Source organism: Corylus avellana, chromosome ca9 (assembly GCF_901000735.1).
Source record: "Corylus avellana chromosome ca9, CavTom2PMs-1.0".
NCBI lineage: Eukaryota > Viridiplantae > Streptophyta > Magnoliopsida > Fagales > Betulaceae > Corylus > Corylus avellana.
Genome location: NC_081549.1, coordinates 14,132,444 through 14,153,187, shown reverse-complemented (window position 1 = coordinate 14,153,187; position 20,744 = coordinate 14,132,444). Strand labels below are relative to the sequence as shown.

Below are 20,744 nucleotides of genomic sequence, written 5' to 3'. Positions count from 1 at the left end.
TCATGATTTAACAGGAAAACATAACAGATGGGCGACGTTACAAAAAATTAAAAGTTCGATACACTAAATTAAAATATTTTAAAATTTGAGAGGTAATTACAAAAGTGATGAATGTTCATGGGATTAAGTAAAAAAATTTCCTAATTTTTACAATTAACTCAATGAGTTTGACCCAATTTTTAAACCACTCATTCCATTCATTTAACAAACAAATACTTCTATTTAATAAACTCTTATACAATTATCATTATCATATAATTAGATGACGTCATTTGTAGCTGTATAACAGTTGTGTATGAATCTACTAAATAGTATTACTCTTAATATAAATGTTGCCATTGCACAAAGCTAAATCATAAATATCAAGTATCACATAAAAAAAAAATTATGTCTAGAAAAATAAAATTAAAATTTTTAAAAACAAAGAAGAACAGAAAGAAGCAAAAGAAGCAAAACAAGAATGGCTGCAAGTGATGCGATTTTTTAAGCTTTTATATATCGGCCTGTATCCAACATCACAATCAAAATGATCCATTCGATGATTTCAGCAAGGTGAAGATCTAATTAATAAAAAATAATAATAAAATAAAAAATAAAATAAAATTTAAAAAAAAAAAAAAAAAAATTCCTATTTAGAGGGGACCCTCAAGATTAGAATTCTCAATCCAAAGGCTCCAAGTGGCTTAGATTTATGCTGCTTGGCGGGAGTGAAGGAAACAAATAAACTAAATTTGATAAACACACAACAAATAATGCTTAATTAGTGAAAATGATGATACTTGTCTGATTTCTTTTGTTTCTCACGTTTTCTAAAATAAATAAAAAAACAATCGTACGAAGAAGAAATCAACACGACCAAATCTAACAACCCATAAAGCGAGACTGTTTTTTTTTTTTTTTTTTTTGAAGGGAAAAAGAATTCTTTCATTATTCAACGAAAATTGATTCAGTCATTACAATATCCCCAATACAAGGGGGAACCGTTTGAATCCATAACTTATTCAAATTTTGAGAGACTGCCAGTTTTGCAAGCCTATGAGCGGCTTCATTAGCTGTACGACGGACATGACAAATTTCCCAGTAATCACACACCTTGAGAAGCTCTTTGGTGTCTTCCAGAATAGGCCCAAACCGAGCCATGCTACTCTCCTCTGTTTTTACAGCTTGCACCACCTCTATACAATCTCCTGCCAATATAGCCTGCGTAATGCCCAGCTGTTCCATTAACACCACTGCCGCCCTTAAAGCCATAGCTTCCGCCACTCCGGGATCACGAACATAAGGCTTAGTCAGGCATTGTGTCGCCAGCACTCTGCCCTCATGATCCCGAGCAATCACTCCAATTCCCATTAAATTCCTGTCAGCCGCTATAGCCGCATCCCAATTGAGTTTTGCGAGTCCCCTTGGTGGAGGTTGCCATGCTACTTCCCCTGTTGCACGAGTCAGCTGTGATGGTGATGCTCCTTGGGCACCTTGCCACGCCTGCTTATGAAACTCCATTTGATCACATGCCAGTTTAAATACCAGCTTCGGGTGTGAGAATTTGTCTTCAAAAATCATTTTATTTCTCCTCAGCCAAATCTGTCGGGCAATACAGGCCATTAAATCAAAATCTTCCTCTGTAAGCCTCTCACGTAATCTCAGAATGATGCTACTGAAATTATCCTCTTCGCTGCAGCTCTTCTGGAATCGTATGTTACCCTCCATCCAGACATCCCGTGCTGCCGGGCAGCTCTACAGGACGTGTCCCACGGTCTCCACTTCCAGCTGACAAATCGGACATAAGGGATTAGTAATGATTCGCCGTTTGAACAGATTCTCGTTAGTGGGCAATATATTATTACAGCCTTGCCAAAGAAACAGGGGAATAACTCTTGGGCCCGAAATCTTCCATATCCGTTTCCATAGAGGGGTCATACTATCATAACCCGAGCAGCCACTGTCATTCCTGGAATTTAAGTCCTTCGCCAAATGATAAGCACTCCTTACAGAAAAAATGCCATTTTTATTCCCTGCCCATACCATCCGGTCTTGCTGGGAACGTGGGCTAATTGCTAGGCTGCATATCTTGGCTACATCCTCTTCCAGAAATATGTCCTTGATGAGAGCTATATTCCACCATTGTGTGTCCTGGTCTATTATTTCACTAACTCTGGCATCAGCTGTTAGTACATTTATTGGAGACTGTATAGCATAAGTTGTAGGGGAACAGAGCCACTTATCACCACAGATTTTGATCCGCCTCCCATTTCCCACTCGCCACACCAAACCTTCATTAAGCAACTTCTTGGCATTCCAAATACTCCGCCACACATATGAAGGTTTCTTGCTTAATGGAGCATCTAGGAAGTTGTCATTTGGGTGATATTTCTCCTTTAAAATTTGAGCCACAAGAGAGTCTGGATTTTGAAAAATACGCCATCCTTGCTTGGCAAGCAAAGCAACATTAAAACATTGTAAGTCACGGAAGCCCATCCCTCCTTTCTCTTTTGCTTTCCCCATTTTTTCCCAACTCATCCAAGCCACCTTTTGTCATTATCTTTAAATCCCCACCAAAATTTTGACATCATTGAATTAATCTCCGTACACAACGTTTTGGGAAGTAAGAACACACTCATAGTGTATGTCGGAATGGCTTGCACTACAGCCTTCAATAGAATTTCTTTGCCTGCATGGGAAAGAAATTTTTCTTTCCAACCTTGCATCTTATCCCATATACGCCCTTTTATTCCGGCAAAAGAGGACACCTTCGATTTACCAACGAGTGCCGGAAGCCCCAAATACTTCTCGTATTGTTGGGTAGAGTGTAATTCCGCTACTGTTAAGATTTGTGCTTTTACCTCCGATTGAGTATTGCGGCTAAAAAATAGAGATGTTTTGCCCCTATTCAATTTCTGCCCTGATGCTTGTTCATAATCTTGTAGCACCTTCTGGATACAATACCACTCCACCAAATCAGCCTTACAAAAAAGAAGGCTATCATCAGCAAAGAATAAATGGGTCAACCTTGTCCCCCCTCGTGTCAAAGGCAATCCGGTAATTCCTCCCACCCTATCCATTTTGTTAATCCCTGTAGTAAGCCCTTCTGCGCAGAGAATAAAGAAATACGGAGATAATGGGTCCCCTTGCCTCAGACCACGAGTAGGGGTAATTTTGCCATATGGTCTACCATTAATCAATACAGAGTAACTCACTGTTTTCACACAAGTCATCATCAATTGGACCCACCTGGGGGCAAAGCCAATTCTGTGCATTACTGTCTCCAAAAAATCCCATTCCACGCGATCGTAAGCCTTGCTCATGTCCAATTTTAACGCCATATAACCCTCTTTGCCTTTCAACCGGGTGTCCATAGTATGTAGAGCTTCAAACGCAATTATCACATTATCCGTGATCAATCTGCCAGGAATAAAAGCACTTTGGTTGGGGGATATAATATCCCCCAATACTTTCTTCATGCGATTTGCTAAGACTTTGGCAATTAGTTTATAAATGACATTGCATAAACTAATAGGCCGAAAATCAGTGATAAAAGAGGGATTTTTGGTTTTGGGAATCAAAGCAATATGGGTTTCATTTATCTCAGCAGAAAAAATGCCTTCATTCAGAAAATCTAGTACAGCTGCACATACCTTTTGTCGGACGACAACCCAGGCTTTTTGGTAGAAACATGCTGCAAAACCATCCGGGCCGGGGGATTTCAAGGGACCCATTTGCGAAAGTGCAAAATCCACCTCCTCCGCCACAAACCGACGCAGGAGCCACCTGTTCATGTCAGAAGTAACCCGTACCTCTAATCCCTCCAGACACTCGTCTATACCCCTTGGGCCATCAGTTTGGAAAAGCTTTTGATAGAAGGAGACAAAAGCTTGACCAATGTCATCCGGCTGAGTCCACTCCCGACCTTCATCATCCTTTACCCGTTGTATACAGTTCACCCTTCTCCGATGGCTCGCCCAAGCGTGGAAAAAAGGTGTATTTCTATCACCTTTCTGAAACCAATGTTGCTTAGCTCTCTGTTTCCACTTTGTGTCTACATGTTCCAGTAGTGTGTCAATTTCTAATTGTAATTTTTTAATCAGCTCTTGATCCTCAGGACGGTCTCCAGCTTGCAAGACACCCAATTGCTTTGTCATGCTCTCCACCTTCTTCTCCAAGTTGCCATGGTTTATACGGCTCCACCTTTTCAATTGAAATTGACAATTTTCCAAGCCACTACGTACAGACTGCATGCTGTCCCCTGTTTCCACCGAGTCATTCCAGGCCTTTTTAATAATGTCCCCACATTCTGGGTCCAGCCACCACCGAGCTTCAAATTTGAATCCCTTGCCACCAGCCCCACCTTGTGTCCTTTTCTGTTTGAACTGTACTAATAGGGGATTGTGATCAGAGGTTCTTGCTGCAAGGACCTGAACTTCTGCTCCTCCAAAGCGAGCACACCAAGTGGTATTAGCTACTGCCCTATCCAAACGAACTCGGGTCGAAACACCATCTGCTCGTTTGTTGGACCATGTGTATCTCGGCCCAATAAAACCAAGGTCTCCCAGGCGACAATCTTCTAGTGTTTCTCGGAAATCCGCCATGAGACCTTCTCTTCTTCTTGCATCGCCGGTTTTTTCTCCTTGATGCGTTATTTCATTGAAGTCACCCACACACATCCAACTCTCCGGCCTATATGTTTGTAAATGCCGTAAGAGTGCCCACGCCTCCTTTCTTTTCGAGCTGTCCGGATGTCCGTAGAAACCGGTTAATTTCCATTGAAAACCATCGCCGTTTCTCTTCACAGTGGCATTGATATGCCTCTGCGAAAAATTTTGTATCTCCAAACCATTGTCCTCCTTCCATAGTAACGCAATACCTCCACTTCTGCCCACTGGATCGACGGCAAAGAGACCCGCAAAGCCAAGTTTTACTCTAAGCCATTCCATTCTCGTTTTATTACAAATTGTTTCCATTAAAAACAAAATGTCGGGCTTCTTGTCCCTAACCATTTGGCTAAGGTCACGAACTGTCCGAGGGTTCCCAAGCCCTCGGCAGTTCCAGCTAAGAATACTCATTGAGCGTGGCGGGGCTGTTTTACAGCCGCCGCCAAGTCAGTTAAGTCAGGCAAAACTTTCCTGGTTTTTTTTCCAACCTCCTCCCTGTCACCGCCCACCTCATCCACACGGCCTTTCCTCTTTTGCCCTGGCAGATTATTAGTGGTCATTTGCTGCTCCGACCTCCTAGCTTGACGCTTCCACCGCCTCACTGATCCCCTTACCGTCCCCACTTGTTGATCGTCTGCCTTATCCATCATCAAGTCAGAGTTTTGCTGAGCAGAGTGCATCCCATCAGGAGCCTCCTGGATTGCCGCTTGAGAGTCCCCTGCCGTCGCCACATTCTGTGTCATACTCGTGCGGTCCCTTTCTTCTTTATTCTTCTCAGAAGTCTAAAACACGGCTTTTGATCCCTGTATGGCTACGTGACGCATGGGTGCATGCATAGAAGGACACGGCTCTACATTCTCCACCTCCATGCACACGTCAGTTGTTTTTCCTTCGCCACGTGACATCTTTCCTACCAGCTTGGTCCCTGCCAGCGCATTCTGCTTCATACCCACCGAGATTTCAGCAGAATCTCCTTCATCAATAAAATTATCAACGCTCCTATCCTCATTAAGGAAAGATGCGCTCCCACCATCTTTTTCTCCAAAACCAGAGCGGTTGACGTTACTAGGGTTCCCATAATTCACGGGACTTCCCTTTTCGGTATTCCCCTGCTTCCACGAAGCGCCGTCATCGTGTCGGCTTGTTCCCTGGAAGAAACCTTCGCCTGGTTCCCCATTCATTCTCCTCCGTGATTCCTCCGCCCTGAGCCAGACACCCCATGGCTTGGGACCTGCTGGTTCATGCCTACGCTGAGATTTTACCACCGTGCATCCTTTCGCCCCATGTAGAATCCGACCACAATCGAAGCAGCAAAGGGGAAGACGCTCGTATTTGAACGTCACCCAGTAGTCTTTTCCTCCCAATGATAAAGCCCGGCCTCATTCCAAAGGATTACGGAGATCAATGTTCACCCGAATCCTTAGGCATCTTCCCCATCCACCACCATCTCCAGCCACATCAACGTCTTCTAACGCTCCCAGAGATTCGCCAATCTTTGCACCCACCCCCTTATTCATGCAAATTAACAGCATGTCATGTACTTGGATCCAAAACGGGGAATGAGTGAATTGCATCTGTGCCGGAGGGATACTTCCATCAAAATCATTCAGAATCAGGAGTTGTCTATCGAATGACCATGGCCTTCCCTCCATTACCCTCTTCTTATCATTGAATTCCTCAAACTCGAATACCCAGACATTATCCTGCACTTCATTGAAAAGAACAGATCCCGAAATTCGCCATATCTTCGAAAGAACACTCTTGAAGGCCTCTTTGTTTATTCTCCTATTGTCTCCAATCCTACCCACCAAACATCGCTCACCCTTTTCTCGGTCTGCTGCAACTTCTCCTTGAACAATTTTGATGCCTGTCTTCTCCCCTCCTATGAGGGATATCCGTCCACACAAGGCTTCCAGATCATCCCCCATCCCGTCAGTTTCAAACTAGCCCTTCACCCTGTTTCCAGTAGAAGACTCTCCCCTTAGCCTAGTTTCCTCAGAGAAACTAGCAAGTTCCTCAGAGAAACTAGCAAGTGGACATAAAGCGAGACTGTTGGCCCCAACCAAATGATTGTGCAACCCATTCATTTTTTATTCATTCTTGTTAAGTAGTCGCACAAGAGTTGTTCTATGAAAACTCATGCTCTCACTAGGAGGAGGGGGCCTTTTCAAACCCACCAAAACATTATTTTATATATTTCTCTTCTACTTTTTAATAATCATATGCTCTCAGTGTTTTTTTTCTTCAAGTTTTAGGATATTAATTAAATTTCTTTTTATTATTAATTTTAATTATTTTAGATAAGTGATTATTTAATGTAGTATATCAAAGTAAAAGTTCTAAGTTACCAACTTTTCAAAGCACCTACATTTTAGTCTCTATATTAACTATCCACTTTTAATATTTCATGTAATGTATTCTTTCTTAGATTATTTTTGGGTTAAATACTAAAAACCCCTCTAAGATTTTATTTTTTTTACTTTTTTCTTTTTAGGGTTTGATTTTTATCACATAAGGTATCTGTGGTTTTGATAAAAAAACCAAACTGGTCATTCCGTCTATTGACTATTAGTTGACTTAACGAAAGTTCACATCACTAACACATGGACTAATTAAAATTCGACACCTAGTATAAGTGGCCACGTCATCACTAATGATGTGACCACCTAATTAAATTTAAAAATTAAAAAAAAATGAAAAAAAATTTGGGCTTGGCCATTTGGGGGTAGCCTTTGGCCATGGGGGTGGCCAGGCCACCCCCATTTGGCCGAATGGGTGCCCAAGGGGGTGGCCGAAACCACCCCCTTGGTGCCCAAGGAGGTGCTCGAAACCACCCAGCCAATGGGTACTAGGGGTGGTTCGGCCACCCCCATAAAGCCAAGGGGATAGCCAAAACCACCCCCAGTGGTGGTTTGGGGGTGGTTTCCATGGGGTGGCCGAGCATCCCCCAATACCCACTGGGGGTGGTTTTGGCCACCCCCTTGGGCACCAAGGGGGTGGCTCGGCCACCTCTTTGGCACCTTGAGCCACCCCCATCCAACCAGATGGGGGTGGCCAGGCCACCCCATGGCCAAAGGGGGTGGCTCGGAATGGCCAAGGAGGTGGCCTTTTTTTTTTTTTAATTTTTTGAAAAAAAAAAATTAATTAATTTTTTCTTCTAAAAAATAAAAAAATTTAATTAGGTGGCCACGTCATCACTGATGACGTGGCCACTTATGCCAGGGGTCAAATTTTAATTGGTCCATGTGTTGGTGATGTGGACTTTCGTTAAGTCAACTAACGGTGGACAGAATGATTAATTTTTTATCAAAACCATAACTACCTCCTATAATAAAAATCAAACCCTAAGAGAAAAAAAATAAAGAAGTAAAACCCTATGGGAGTTTTTAATATTTAACCCTTGATGTTTTTTCTTTAGTTCATTTTATGCATCAACTGTTGAGTTACATGACTTCTTAGCAATTTGCTAAACAAAGTAGCCGCAGCTAGCCCTTTTCTTTTTTCTTTTTTTTTTAAAGCTAAAATAACTAGGTAAATGGAGTTACTTTTTTGTCCATTTTTATTACATTATTTAGTCATAGGGTTTAGTCATAATTAGGGGTGGGCAAAACTCACATAACCCTCCTGCCCACCCTACCCGGTTTACCTCACAAAAAGCATGGATCCGAGTCAAATATTAGGATACCCGCTCGGAGTGGGTAGCATATTTTAAAATTTCTGGGTACCTATCCCGCCTTGCAATAACCCTAACCCTAAAAACCCAAAACCTTAATACCCACAGTAGCCCATCCATCATCTTATTTTTTCTTCACGCCACTTCTTCTTCTTCTTTCTTTCATGATCTTCTTTCCTCTTTCTCTCTCTACTTTGCACCCCTCTCTCTCTCCTCTCATCTGCGGCTCTCTCACTCTTTCTCTCTCTCCTCTCTCTAGGTGATGTAAACCCACCCAAACCCGCACCATCTGCCCTGCTCCTCCCTGCAAAACCCGAAATTTGGCGGATATTGTTCATTATAGTCGAGTTGCAAATCTAATTTTTAATACCCACAACCTCTAGGGCGGGTATCACAATACCCAATACACTGCCCGATCCAACCTGTACCCACTCCTAGTCATAGTAACCTCTAACTAGCCCAATAAAAAGTTAATGTCCATTAGCCTTGATCCTACTTCATTATATCAAAAATCAAAAAGATATGGAGTAACAGATTTTTTTTATTAATAAATGAGTATTAAAATGATGAAGAGTTTATTTATAAAATTATAACGATTTCTCGATAAAATAAAATAAAAAAATTGGTATTCATAACATTTAAAATAATAATAATAATAATAATAATTTGATGTGAGCCTTGGCAGAGCAAAAAGAACAAAGTGGCTTTTTGTAAACTAAATGTTGTACTGGCAATGAAATCGACTTTAACGTACACAACTGTCTTTGGAGTTTTACTTATTAAAATAAAATAAAATAAAAAATAAAAAACTGTCTTTGGAGTTATGCAGTTGAGACGCCGAATAGAACAAGTCAGCATTGTTTTCGACACCCCCCACTTGGCAATTTCTCCTCGTCGCCGGCCCTCCTCCTCCCCTTCCCCTTATATTCTCCTTCACTCCCTTTCGTCTTCCCCGATTCGCCATCGTTCCCCCCTTCATGGGTTTTCCCCTCTGAACCTACACAAACACCCATGGACAGGCTTATCAGCTTAGAGCCCTCCAACCTCGTACCTGTCCGCATCGAACACGGCCACAAATGTTCAGGCGAGCTCACCTTGCGCAACGTCATGTACACCATGCCTGTCGCCTTCCGGCTTCAGCCGCTTATCAAGACCCGTTACACTGTCAGGCCACAGTCGGGGATTATATCTCCTCTTGCAACGTTGACTATTGAGATTGTTTATCATCTCCCGCCTGGCTCCAATCTTCCGCACTCGTTCCCGCTCTGCGACGACTCGTTCCTCTTGCACAGTGTGGTGGTTCCAGGAGCCGCGATTAAGGAGCCGTCGTCCATGTTTGACGCCGTCCCAAACGACTGGTTTACGACAAAGAAGAAGCAGGTTTTTATAGACAGCGGCATCAAAATCATGTTCGTCGGCTCGCCGGTTTTGGCTCAGCTTGTGGCTGACGGCTCCATGGATGATATTCGGGACGTTCTTGAGAAGAGTGAGCTCGATTTAAAGGCGGTGGATTCGGTGGACAAGCATGGACAAACGTTGCTTCATTTGGCGATTGCTCAGAGCCGAGCCGATCTTGTGCAGTTGCTTCTAGAATTTGAGCCGGACGTGGAGGCTCAAAACCGTTCTGGGTCGAGCCCGCTTGATGCGGCGATGGCGGCTGGAGAATCCCTGATAGTGGAGCTGTTATTGGCTCATCGGGCTAGTACAGAACGGTCGGAGTCCGCTGCTTTGGGTCCGATTCATCTTGCCGCCGGCGCCGGTCACATCGATGTGTTGAGGCTTCTATTGCTCAAGGGGACAAATGTGGACGCGCTCACGAACGACGGGAACACGGCTTTGCACCTCGCCGTCGAGGAGGGAAGAAGGGACTGCGCCAGGCTTTTGTTGGCAAGCGGTGCAAGGACTGATGTCCGTAACACCGGAGAAGGTGATTACTTATTTCAAAACCTTAAATTTATAAAAAAAAAATTATAACTTTAATTATTTTAGGGGAAATTTTACTTAGAAGTTCTAAATTACCACGTGTTTTTTTATAATATTCTTAAATTTCAATAACTCTCAATTTTATCTCCTAAACTTTTAATCTAATACAATATACTCCTTTATCAATTTTCAGCATTAAATGTACCTTAAACATAACTAAATGACATTTATACTAATAAGTTTTTTATAAAATTTTAAATTTATCCTTATGACTCAATGTTTTTTTTTTATTATTATTATTTAAAAATAAAACAAATGTAAATCAAAGTATTTTGGTATTTCTATCAATTTTCGTTAAAGTTGTGTTGAAAATTGACCGAGTGGGTATTTTTAGGGTTGGGGATAGTCTCCAAAAAATAAAAAATAAAAATGCCTTTAAAAATTAACTTTTGCCCCCTCAAAATTATTTTTTAAAATTTTGTCTTCCTCAAACTAAACATTCTAGTCCCACTCTTGAGTATTTTGCATTAAATTAAGAATTTTTAATATTTGTCCGATCTTCCCGCTCTGTGAAGTTTAACCAAGTTATAAATTTAATTATTTTATTTATATCATTCACGTGAAATATATTTAGAGCTCAAACTCAATATTTTTATTTAAAATAGATAATTCTAACAATTTAATTTATATTTTAACAGCTAACTCGTCGTTGCACATCGCGGCTAGCTTAGGCGACGAGCACATGGTGAAGCTGTTGCTACAAAAGGGAGCCAACAAAGACATCCGAAACCGGGCCGGAAAGACCCCCTACGAAGTGGCGGTGGAGTACGGCCAAAATTGGCTTTTCGACGCGCTGAGGCTCGGAGACAGCCTCTGCGTTGCTTCTCGGAAGGGCGAAGTGAGAACAATCCAAAAGCTGGTCGAGAACGGCGCAGCCATCAACGGGCGAGACCAGCACGAATGGACAGCGCTGCACAGAGCCTCATTCAAAGGAAAAGTAGATGCAGTGCGAGCTCTAATGGAGAAAGGCATTGACATTGACGCTAAAGATGAAGATGGTTACACGGCGTTGCACTGTGCGGTGGAGGCGGGGCAAACTGACGTCCTAGAAATGCTTGTAGAGAAGGGAGCTGACGTGGAAGCGCGAACCAACAAGGGCGTAACTCCGCTGCAAATAGCAGAATCTCTGCACTACATTGGCGTCACAAGAATACTCATCCATGGCGGCGCTACCAAAGATAATATGATAGCGCTTCCCGCACCCGCCAGCGGCGGCAGCCCGATTCCGTTTGGAGACAAAAAGATTGCCGCAAAAGAGGCGGTGGTGGGGGACGTGAAGAAGAAGAAGTCCGGTAGAGCTAGAGCACTTCGGAGTAGCTTTGATCGGTCACTGCCGTTAGCGGTGCTCTAGCAAGTAGAGAATATATGAGGTTTTTCACTTCCGGCCGTCACAATGGATATTTGTTTTTGGCAATATATATATATATATATATATATATATATATATATATATTGTTGTTATTATAAGTTATTTAAACAAAAAAAAAAATTAAATGAATTAAGTTGCACATGTATTGATTTGCATCATCCTGCCAATTAAGGAATCTGTTGGTAGCCTTATAAGATGATCGGAGTCCTTGCTCTATATATTTATATGTATCAAAAAAATAAAATCATAATAAATTATTGGAGTGGCGGAGCCACTTGAGGCTTTGGGGTAAAGCTTTAAAAAAAATTTTTGTTTTTTTTGTTACTATTTTCCTACCCAAGTTCCACATAGCACCCCCAAAAAAGATTTTTTTTTTTCTCTCCTACTTATGCAAGTTACCACTCGACACCCTAAAAACAATTTTAGTGGCACCCCCAATATCAATTGTCTAGCTCCACCACTGAATTATTGTTGATGATAGTTTTTCGAGGAGTGTGACGTGGCATGGTTTCCAAGGAGTGGCACAATGTCCAACAAGTCATCGGGTTGCAAAAGAAGAAAATAATAGGATAAGAGCTACCGGTGGTGTGCCAGCGGAGAAGTTCTGATGCCTAAGTTAATAAATGATTTGGAAGGAAGAAAGCAATTGAGCAAAGAGAGCTTGAGAAAGAAAGAGTTTGAGGTTTAAGATTGTCATCACCGAAACAGTGAACAGGGGTCTCCCTTTATCGGCATCAGGTAGTAGTTGTCTCCCAGTAATCCTCAGCCCCATGTTCCCGAGGATCTACGTGTGCCATGTTGGCGATGTAGATCATGGATTGTGGGATACTCCACGATCATGAAATCATGGGGTATGTTCGTGGGCAGACCATGCATTGGGCTCGGTCGACTAAGTCTTGGCCTAGGCTTGGTCTTAGCGGGCTTGTACATTGGACTAGCCCAAGAGGCCCGTTGGGCCTTATGTGGCCCATCCATGACCCAACAATTACCCTCGAATTTACTTGTCTGAGTGACAATGAAATTTCATGTTCCTCAGAATGGGTCAGCCTTCGAAATCCTGACCTAGCCTTGGTAAAAAGATTTTCTTGGCTTGATCTTTAGAGATTTGAAATTTTGAATTTCAAATTTTTGGAGGGAATTTTTGTCTTTTGAGCTTCGCAAGTAGTCTGGAGACTGTTGATCTTCCCCGAGCCAATGATCTTTGAGACCATTGGCGTTCCTGAGTAACAGTCAACAGCTCGCATGTTAATTGACACAACGATCTTTGTGTGATTGGAGTTTCGGTGGCCACACGTCAAAGTATCTGTGGCTCGATGAGGCGAGCCTTTAGAGGGCATTTAATGTCTGCATATGTTTTCGAGGTGAACCCTACGGTTTTGCGTACAGCACTGCTGACCCTTCATCTTCGTCATGCCTATATAAGGGTTTCCTCTTCCTTATTCAACCATTTGCATATTTTGGCAAATCGATCACTGTAGAACCCTCCATTTTCATTCCTCCGAGCTTTTCTAGAACCATTTCCCTCTTGCTAGCCTACATCCCAATCACTTTTCTCACTACTACTTCTTGAGAGTAGTATTTTTCAGGGTTTTAGTCAGTCGGATCCCTGCTTGTGAACAGTCTTTTGATTCCGACAGCCCAGTGCTCAAGTATTTAGATTTCCTTCTTCCCTTCATCGAACTGGCGGTTGACCATCTTCGGTTGAGTGTGACCCACTTGTTGATTTCGCGGTGGTTATCCATGCGCTCCTTGCCTACTTGTTCCGAGCCTTCTCTATCTAATGGGTCACAATTATGGGTCAAACTCTGACGGTCTGGGTAATTCGTACTCGGCCTTGTGGAAGGCAGACCTAACCAATGTCGATAAGCCATGAATCAGAAGGACTTGCCTCATTCCTCCCATAGTAGATCTACATTTGACAGTGAGAAGACCAGCGCAGTGGTGCGCGCCAAGGAGGTGTGCCTGTACGAAGATATGTTCTGAGCAGGCTTCAGCTACCCTTCCCTAGGGTAGTTCAGGAGCTGCTGGGTCACCTCAACCTGGCTCCTCATAAAATCGTGCTAAACGCCTAGAGGGTCTTCTTTGCCTGTGTAGTCCTGTGGCCGAAGGTTCTTGGGGATGCACATCCCCTCACTATTCGGGAGTTCTTGAATTTGTATAGGGTCACTAAGAACCCCAACACTCTTCACCTTCCAGGTCCGATAGAGGGTGAAGTTCATATAGCTGGGAAGGACTTTCTCCAGCAATAAAAGATGGAAGAATAAGTTCTTCTTCGCCACCGGAAGCTAGCAGTTCGCTACCTCAGAGGTGGTAGAAGGCCCAAGGGTTCCTCGGGAAACAAGTGTTCCTTCGAAAAAAGGTGAGCAGAAAACAGTTCCTCATATTTTTTTTTTTTTTTTTTTGACAATGATATAACAATATTTCTTAGCAAGAAAAGAGGAACCTAAACTGTCTGAATAAGAGGAGGATCGTGGATAGGATCCAGGCCTCTGCTCGAGCAAAGAAAAATGTCAAATCAATGGACTACAACGTCCTGGCCACCATGGCCAATCTAGAGAAGTACTTGGGGTACCCCCCAGCTGGTGGAATGGGAGGCGCTGCTCAACCAAGGAAGAGGCCAGCTCCTGAGGCTTCGAGGAAGCCAACTGCCAAGGCTTCGAGTACTGCTCAGCCGAGGGGAAAGCCAATTCCCAAAGCTTTGAAGAGGCCCATTGTCGAGGGGAAAGATAAGGCCACCAAGCCTTCTAAGAAGTCAGTTGCTGACAAGGGCAAAAGGAAAGTGGCTGAGCCTCAGGCGGTCAATGACCAAGTCTTTGCTACAAATCCCTTGAGGCTAGCAAACGAGATTGAGGATCCTGAAGTTCCTCCCTTGAAGAGGAGGAAGTCGAAGAAGTCGAATAGGCCCGAGGCTAGCTCGAGGGCAGAGAGGCCTGAGGCTGGCGCAGGGGCCTAAAGGCCTACCCTCTTCATCAATGCTTTCCCCCAAGTCATGGGCGCCTTCAGGAAGACCTTCACTGCGAAGCTGACCTTTTGCTTGGTAGGAGACTTTGAGGCTCTCCTTGGTGGTAGGCCTTCAAGGCCATTGTCAGTGGAGCTGCTGATGGCTCAGCCGATCGTTACTATGCCCATCTCTGCCGTTCCTCTGGAGTTCGAACCTTCGTCAGACTCTAATGAGGAGTCTCCAGTCAACGTAGAGCATATCCTTGAAGGTGCTCAGCTGGCTAGGAGGTTGGACAGCTCGGAAGAGGCAGGCAAGTCTCCAGTCAACACTGCAACTCTAGGAGCGAACAAGTCAAGAACTAACTCGATAAACCCTGAGGCTTCTAATGCTGAGCTAATGGATGCTGAGTCTGCCTCTGATCAGACTCAAGGGCCTAAGGAGAATACGAAGGATATTCATCCCAATGTGGGTGATCCCCTACCTGAGTCTAGAGATAAGTCAGAAGGAGCAGCAATCCCGACTAAAGGTGCGGATAATTCTGCTAAAGAGCAGACCAATGTCTCGGCACCTAGTCAACCCATTGGAACATCTCAACTAGCGGGTGTTGAGGGGAGAGTCACAGGGATTAAGATAATGCTCCAACAACGATTCAGCTCGTCATAACACTCCAGCCGGCGGGTGTTGATTGGTCGGTCTGGGAGCCTCTTGCTCGGCTCGGCAAAGGGTTACTGGGGAACCTTTTCAATGCCTTAATGAGTTTAATCCCCCAGCCACTTTTGCGGGGTGTCAATGCGATGGAACCCAGTAAGGTGATGGAGAACATAATCGTCAACCAGCTGGTGGTAAGTATTTTCAGCTCTCTTTCCTTTCGATTTCATCTCACTAACATTCTACTAATAAAGTGTTTCTTTGCATAGCGTCATGAAGTCCATATGCCTCTACTACGATTTCAAAAAATTTCTTCAGCAATCAGCTTCGCAAACCGAGGATTCATAAAATAAGCTTTAGGAGTCCGAGGCGGAGACTGCTCGGTTACATGAGGTCTTGGCTCAACAGGACAATGAGCTACTTATCGCAGCTCAATAGTAATCACTCCTGAAGAGTAAGGCTGAGGAGGACGCTTCCCAGATTGCTGAAGCAAACTCTAGGATCCAAGATTTGGAAGCTGAGCTTAGGGCATCCAAGGCAAGATATGGTCTGCTCCAAGAATATTATTCAATCCTTGAGGAAGCACTTAGGCAAGTCGAAGAGAAGTGCACCAAAGATAGTTGATGTCTATGTGGCACTTGAGAAAGCACGGCAGGAAGCCTCAGTACAATGTTCGAGAGCCAAGGTTGCGGAGTCAAGGGTATTGACCTTCAAGGGGAAGTTTGTCTGGGCAAAGCAACAGGTGCGCCATTATAAGGAGAAGGCTAAACTTTTTCAAACAGCTTTCGTATGCTTCCTGGACCCAAGACCTAGGCTGAGACTGAGGCTTTATTGTAGGTTTTGAGACCTTCCGGGCCTGGACCTATGACCCTTCCATCCTGATCGACCTTGACATTGTTGATCTCTAAGATTGTCCTTCCATTGATGAGGCCATTACAGAAGTTGTTTGCCTCGGCCAAGAGTTAATGCCGGATGCTCGGGGATAAGAGAGTTCGGCTTCAACCCTTTTAATGACTCCAAGGAGAATGTACACTCGAGTGGTGCTGACACTCCAAAGTCACAGGATTTGTCAGATAGTGCCGACACTCTTGAGGCTAAGGATACTGATACCCCTAAGGCAAAAGATTTGTAACTTTATAAAATATTAACGAAAAGGATCTTTTTGCCCAAATTATGGGTTTGTTTGTTTTTCTTTTCTCTTTCTGCAATCTTAAAAATAAACCTAAGTTTAATTTTTGTGAATGCTTGGCCAAGTGCTAGTTTGGCAGAATGCTTGGCCATATGCTTGGCCTTGGGAAAGCACATTCACGGTTGTATTTCTCCAAGGTAGTTTAGCCTTTGAATGAGCCTTCTTTAGAGGCTTTTCATTCTTAAAATGGGCTAAGTTCAGAAAGCGCCTTTACGGCTACATTTCTTGAATGTTTGCCTCGGGAAAGCGCCTTTGAACAATCCTTCTTCAGAGGCTTTATGTTCTCGACTATATTTCTCGAGGTAGTTTAACCATCAAACAATCCTACTTCAAAGGCTTTATGTTCTTAATGGGTTAAGTTCAGAAAGCGTCTTTACTGCTATATTTCATGAACGTCGTCCTCGAGAAAGCGCCTTTACGGCTATGTTTCACCGAGGTGTTTTAGCCTTAGAATTAACTTTCGTGGAGGTTTTAAATTCTTATATTGGGCTGAGATTGGAAAGTGCCTTTACGGCTTTATTTCGTAAACGTTATCCTCAGGAAAGCACCATTGCGGCTATATTTCCCGAGAATTGATTTTTAGCAAAGTGCCTTGTCAGCTTGATTACCAAAGCATTGTTTGACACTGTAATTTTTGAAGATTCGTATTGATAAAGTACTTTTACAATGGAAATTCATAAGAGTGAATCTTCTTAATGGAATTACAATGACTAAACAAAATACTTCTAAAGGTGTTCAGCATTCCATGGGCTCAGGAGTAGTTTGCCCTCGGAATCCTCGAGGTTATACGCTCCCGCTCTTCGACATCCGATTACCTTGTCAGGTCCTTCCCAATTTGGAATTAGCTTCCCATCGGCTGGGTCCTTGGTGGCGATGGTGACTTTTTCACAGGACCAAGTCTCCCAGCTTGAAGCTTTGGTGCTTGATCTTCTGATTGAAGTATCGAGCTACTCTCTCCTGGTATGCTGCGATGACTACTTGGGCCTGGTCCCGTTTCTCCTCCAACAAGTCAAGGTGTAGCTTGAGGCCTTCATCATTGGTCTCTGGCCGAAAGGTCTCCATGTGGAAGCTTCCTGATCCAACCTCGGTTGGATGACTACTTCAGTCCCAAAGGCTAGAGTGTAAGGAGTCTCTTTGGTTGGCGTCCTCTTCGTAGTTCGGTACACCCAAAGAACTTCAGCCCAGTCTCCCTTGCGCTCACCCAACTTCTTCTACAAAATTTTGAAGATGGTCTTGTTGGTGGCTTCTACTTCCCCATTCACTTGGAGATGTCCCGAGGATGAGAAATAGTTTCAAATATGGAGCTTTGCACACCATTCTCGAAATGAATCGCAATCAAATTGCTTTCGGTTGTCCGTGACAAATGCCTGTGAAATGCCATATCGACAAATGGCATTCTTTCAGAGGAACCGCTCCATGAATTTGGTTGTGATGTCACTAGGACCTCCACTTCTTCCCATTTGGTAAAGTAATCCACAGCTACCACCATGAACCAAACACCCCCAATTCCTCGGGGTAACGATCCTACTATATCCAACCCCATTGCGAGAAAGGCCAGGGTGAAGAAATTGAACTTAGCTCCTCAAGGGGTTGCTTCGAAACATTGGTGAAGTACTGGCAATTGTCGCAATTCTTGATCATTTTCATCGAATCCCGACTCATGTTCAATTAGTAGAACCCTGCTCTGATAGCTTTGTGTGCTAGTACCCTTGCTCCTGCGTGACTAGGGGTGTAAACAAGCCGAGCTTGGGCGAGCTTGGGCTGTCCGGGCTCGGCTCTTTTATTTTTGGCTCATGCTCGAGCTCGAGCTCGAGTCGAGCCTGACTTCGCTGCTCGAGCTCGAGCTCAACTTTTTTTCTTTTTTTTCTTTTTTTTGTAATTTAAGTGCATTAGAGTTTTTTCTTTAAATTCAAAATCTTAACATAAAAAAATAAATCAAACAAACAAATTGACACTAATTTGGTAAACCATACAATTATGTTTCCTCTGGGTCTGGCAGATTAATCTCCACCTCACAATCATCCATATTGTATATAATCAACTAACAGAAATACAAAATCAATTAAAATGCTAAAGAACATTGAACAAACATAATTATGTTCCCTCCAGCAGATTAATCTCCACCTTACAATCATCTATACAGAATCAATTAAAATACTAAACAACATTGAACAAACATAACAGATTAATCTCAACCTTACAATTAAAACTAACAGAATCAACTAAAATGGTAAAGAACATTAAACAAACATAACATATTAATCTCCACCTCACAATTCCATACATAATCAACTAACAGAATCAACTAAAACGCAACATTGAACAATAACAATTATTTTCCCTCTTGCAGATCAATCTCCACCTCACAATCATCTGTATCCTCCACCTAACATAACAAATGCAAAGTAATTAGTTCAAGTACAAGATATTAAGAAATTGAAAATAATAAAAATAATTTAGGAAAAATTGAAACTTACCGAACCACCCCTTTTTAGCCCATACATTGATCTCACCCAATCAACCCCACATAATAATTTAATTGCAACTCAATTAATAGAGCTCCAAACAAATCAATCTAAGAACCCATTTATAAAATCAGAATACCAAAATCAGCAATAATATACTAAAATCAAAATCAACAGCCATGTATCCCAACAAAATCAGCAATCTAAGAACCCAAAATCAGAATACCAAAATCAACAATCTAAGAACCAAAATCAGCAATATACGAACCCAAAATCAGCAATCTAAGAACCCAAAATCACAATACCAAAATCAGCAACATAAGAACCCAAAATCAGCAATCTAAGAACCCAAAATTAGCAATATAAGAACCCAAAATCAGCAATCTAAGAACCCAAAATCAGAATACCAAAATCAAATCAAATTCAAGAGAGACCAAAATCAAATTCAAAATCAAGCTACTAACTTAGCTTGCTTAGCTTGCACCGAGAAAACCAGAGAGACAGATGATGTGAGCGATTTGAATCTAGAAAACCAAACAAAAGAAAAGACATCGTGAGGAATGAAAACCGTGAGAGCCTTTGAATCTAAACAAAAGAAAACCAAACAGTTCACTTAGAGGCGAGGCAAACTGTGAGAGGCGAGCAACGTGGCGCTAGGAGAGCGTCTTTGTGAGAAAGAGACTGAGCGTCTGTGTGAGAAAAAGGCGGCGAGAGGTGAGGTGAGAGGCGAGAGGCGAGACTCTAAGAGAGCATCTGTGTGAGAAAGGGACGGCGAGAGGCTAGGAGACCACGAGGAGAGTGTCTGTGTGAGAAAGAGACGACAATTAGGGTTAGGTTTTTCTTCTTAGAGATTAATTTATAGTGTGCACCTGGAATTAATCCTATGTGTGCATTTGATGGTGAGACTGGTTCCTTTGATTAAATCCAACATCCAAGATTAAATTCAATAAAAAATTCAAAATTCAAAATTTAGGAATTAGGAATAAAAATTGTGTTATTTAGCATTATTTAGGGTCAGTTTGATATTTCAATTTTAATATTTGCGATTTAAAAATTTTGTTTTTTCAATTGCATTTTTTTTCTTCTTATTTTAGATTAAGTGTTTTTTAAATGATAATATGAAACGCTTTATGCCACACTCACACGCACTAATAGTCTACCATTATATATTCATATTACATATAGTATTATTTAGTTAATATATTAAAATGTTAATGCTTAACACGAGTCAAGTATATAATGTCAATATTAATATATATTGTATCTTATATGTAAACATTTATATACTTATACAGCTATATGATTGTATCATTATCTAATTTATATGGGTAATGGGTCAATGTTAATTGTTATAACTTATATACTTATAATATATGATCTCATTGTCATGATTCACAATCTATGATTTAAATTCAAATTGTTAAGTTTTTACTTGCCGTAAATTGTGATTATAATGTATAAATTATAAGAAATACATTAGTTACTTAATTATTAATTATTTAATCCCATAGTAATACTCAAACTGTAAGTAATAAATTCCTCATGATCTAATGGTCATACACTCATACTTAAATTTTATAATCATATTATCTCACAATTAATATTAATATTATCTTAGATCTAAGATCATGTGATATATCATATATGTTTTATAAGAATAAAGTATCTAACTATAATGTATTGATTAAATAACACAATAACTTATGCAAATATACCATATGATTATATAATGATTAATGATTATGTGATATACCGTATACGATTCCAATTTTCAAAGTATAAACTATCTAATGATAATATTTTTATTAAATGACACAATAACTTGTACAG

General features: G+C 41.9%; 1 protein-coding gene across 1 annotated transcript; it reads left to right on the top strand.

Moving 5' to 3' along the window:
• Positions 1-9,330: 9,330 nt before the first annotated feature.
• LOC132191329 (protein VAPYRIN-like) lies at positions 9,331-11,653 on the top strand. The gene is made up of 2 exons (XM_059606283.1): positions 9,331-10,246; positions 10,941-11,653. The coding sequence occupies exons 1-2, from the start codon at positions 9,331-9,333 to the stop codon at positions 11,651-11,653; spliced, it is 1,629 nt and encodes a 542-aa protein (XP_059462266.1).
• The last annotated feature ends 9,091 nt before the right edge of the window (positions 11,654-20,744 follow it).

What these genes read in the sequence shown, in the direction of transcription:
- LOC132191329 (XM_059606283.1), top strand. Translation starts at nt 9,331, where the DNA reads ATGGACAGGCTTATCAGCTTAGAGCCCTCCAACCTCGTACCTGTCCGC. An exon ending in TGTCCGTAACACCGGAGAAG is followed by an intron (nt 10,247 to 10,940) that starts GTGATTACTTAT and finishes ATATTTTAACAG; the next exon opens with CTAACTCGTCGTTGCACATC.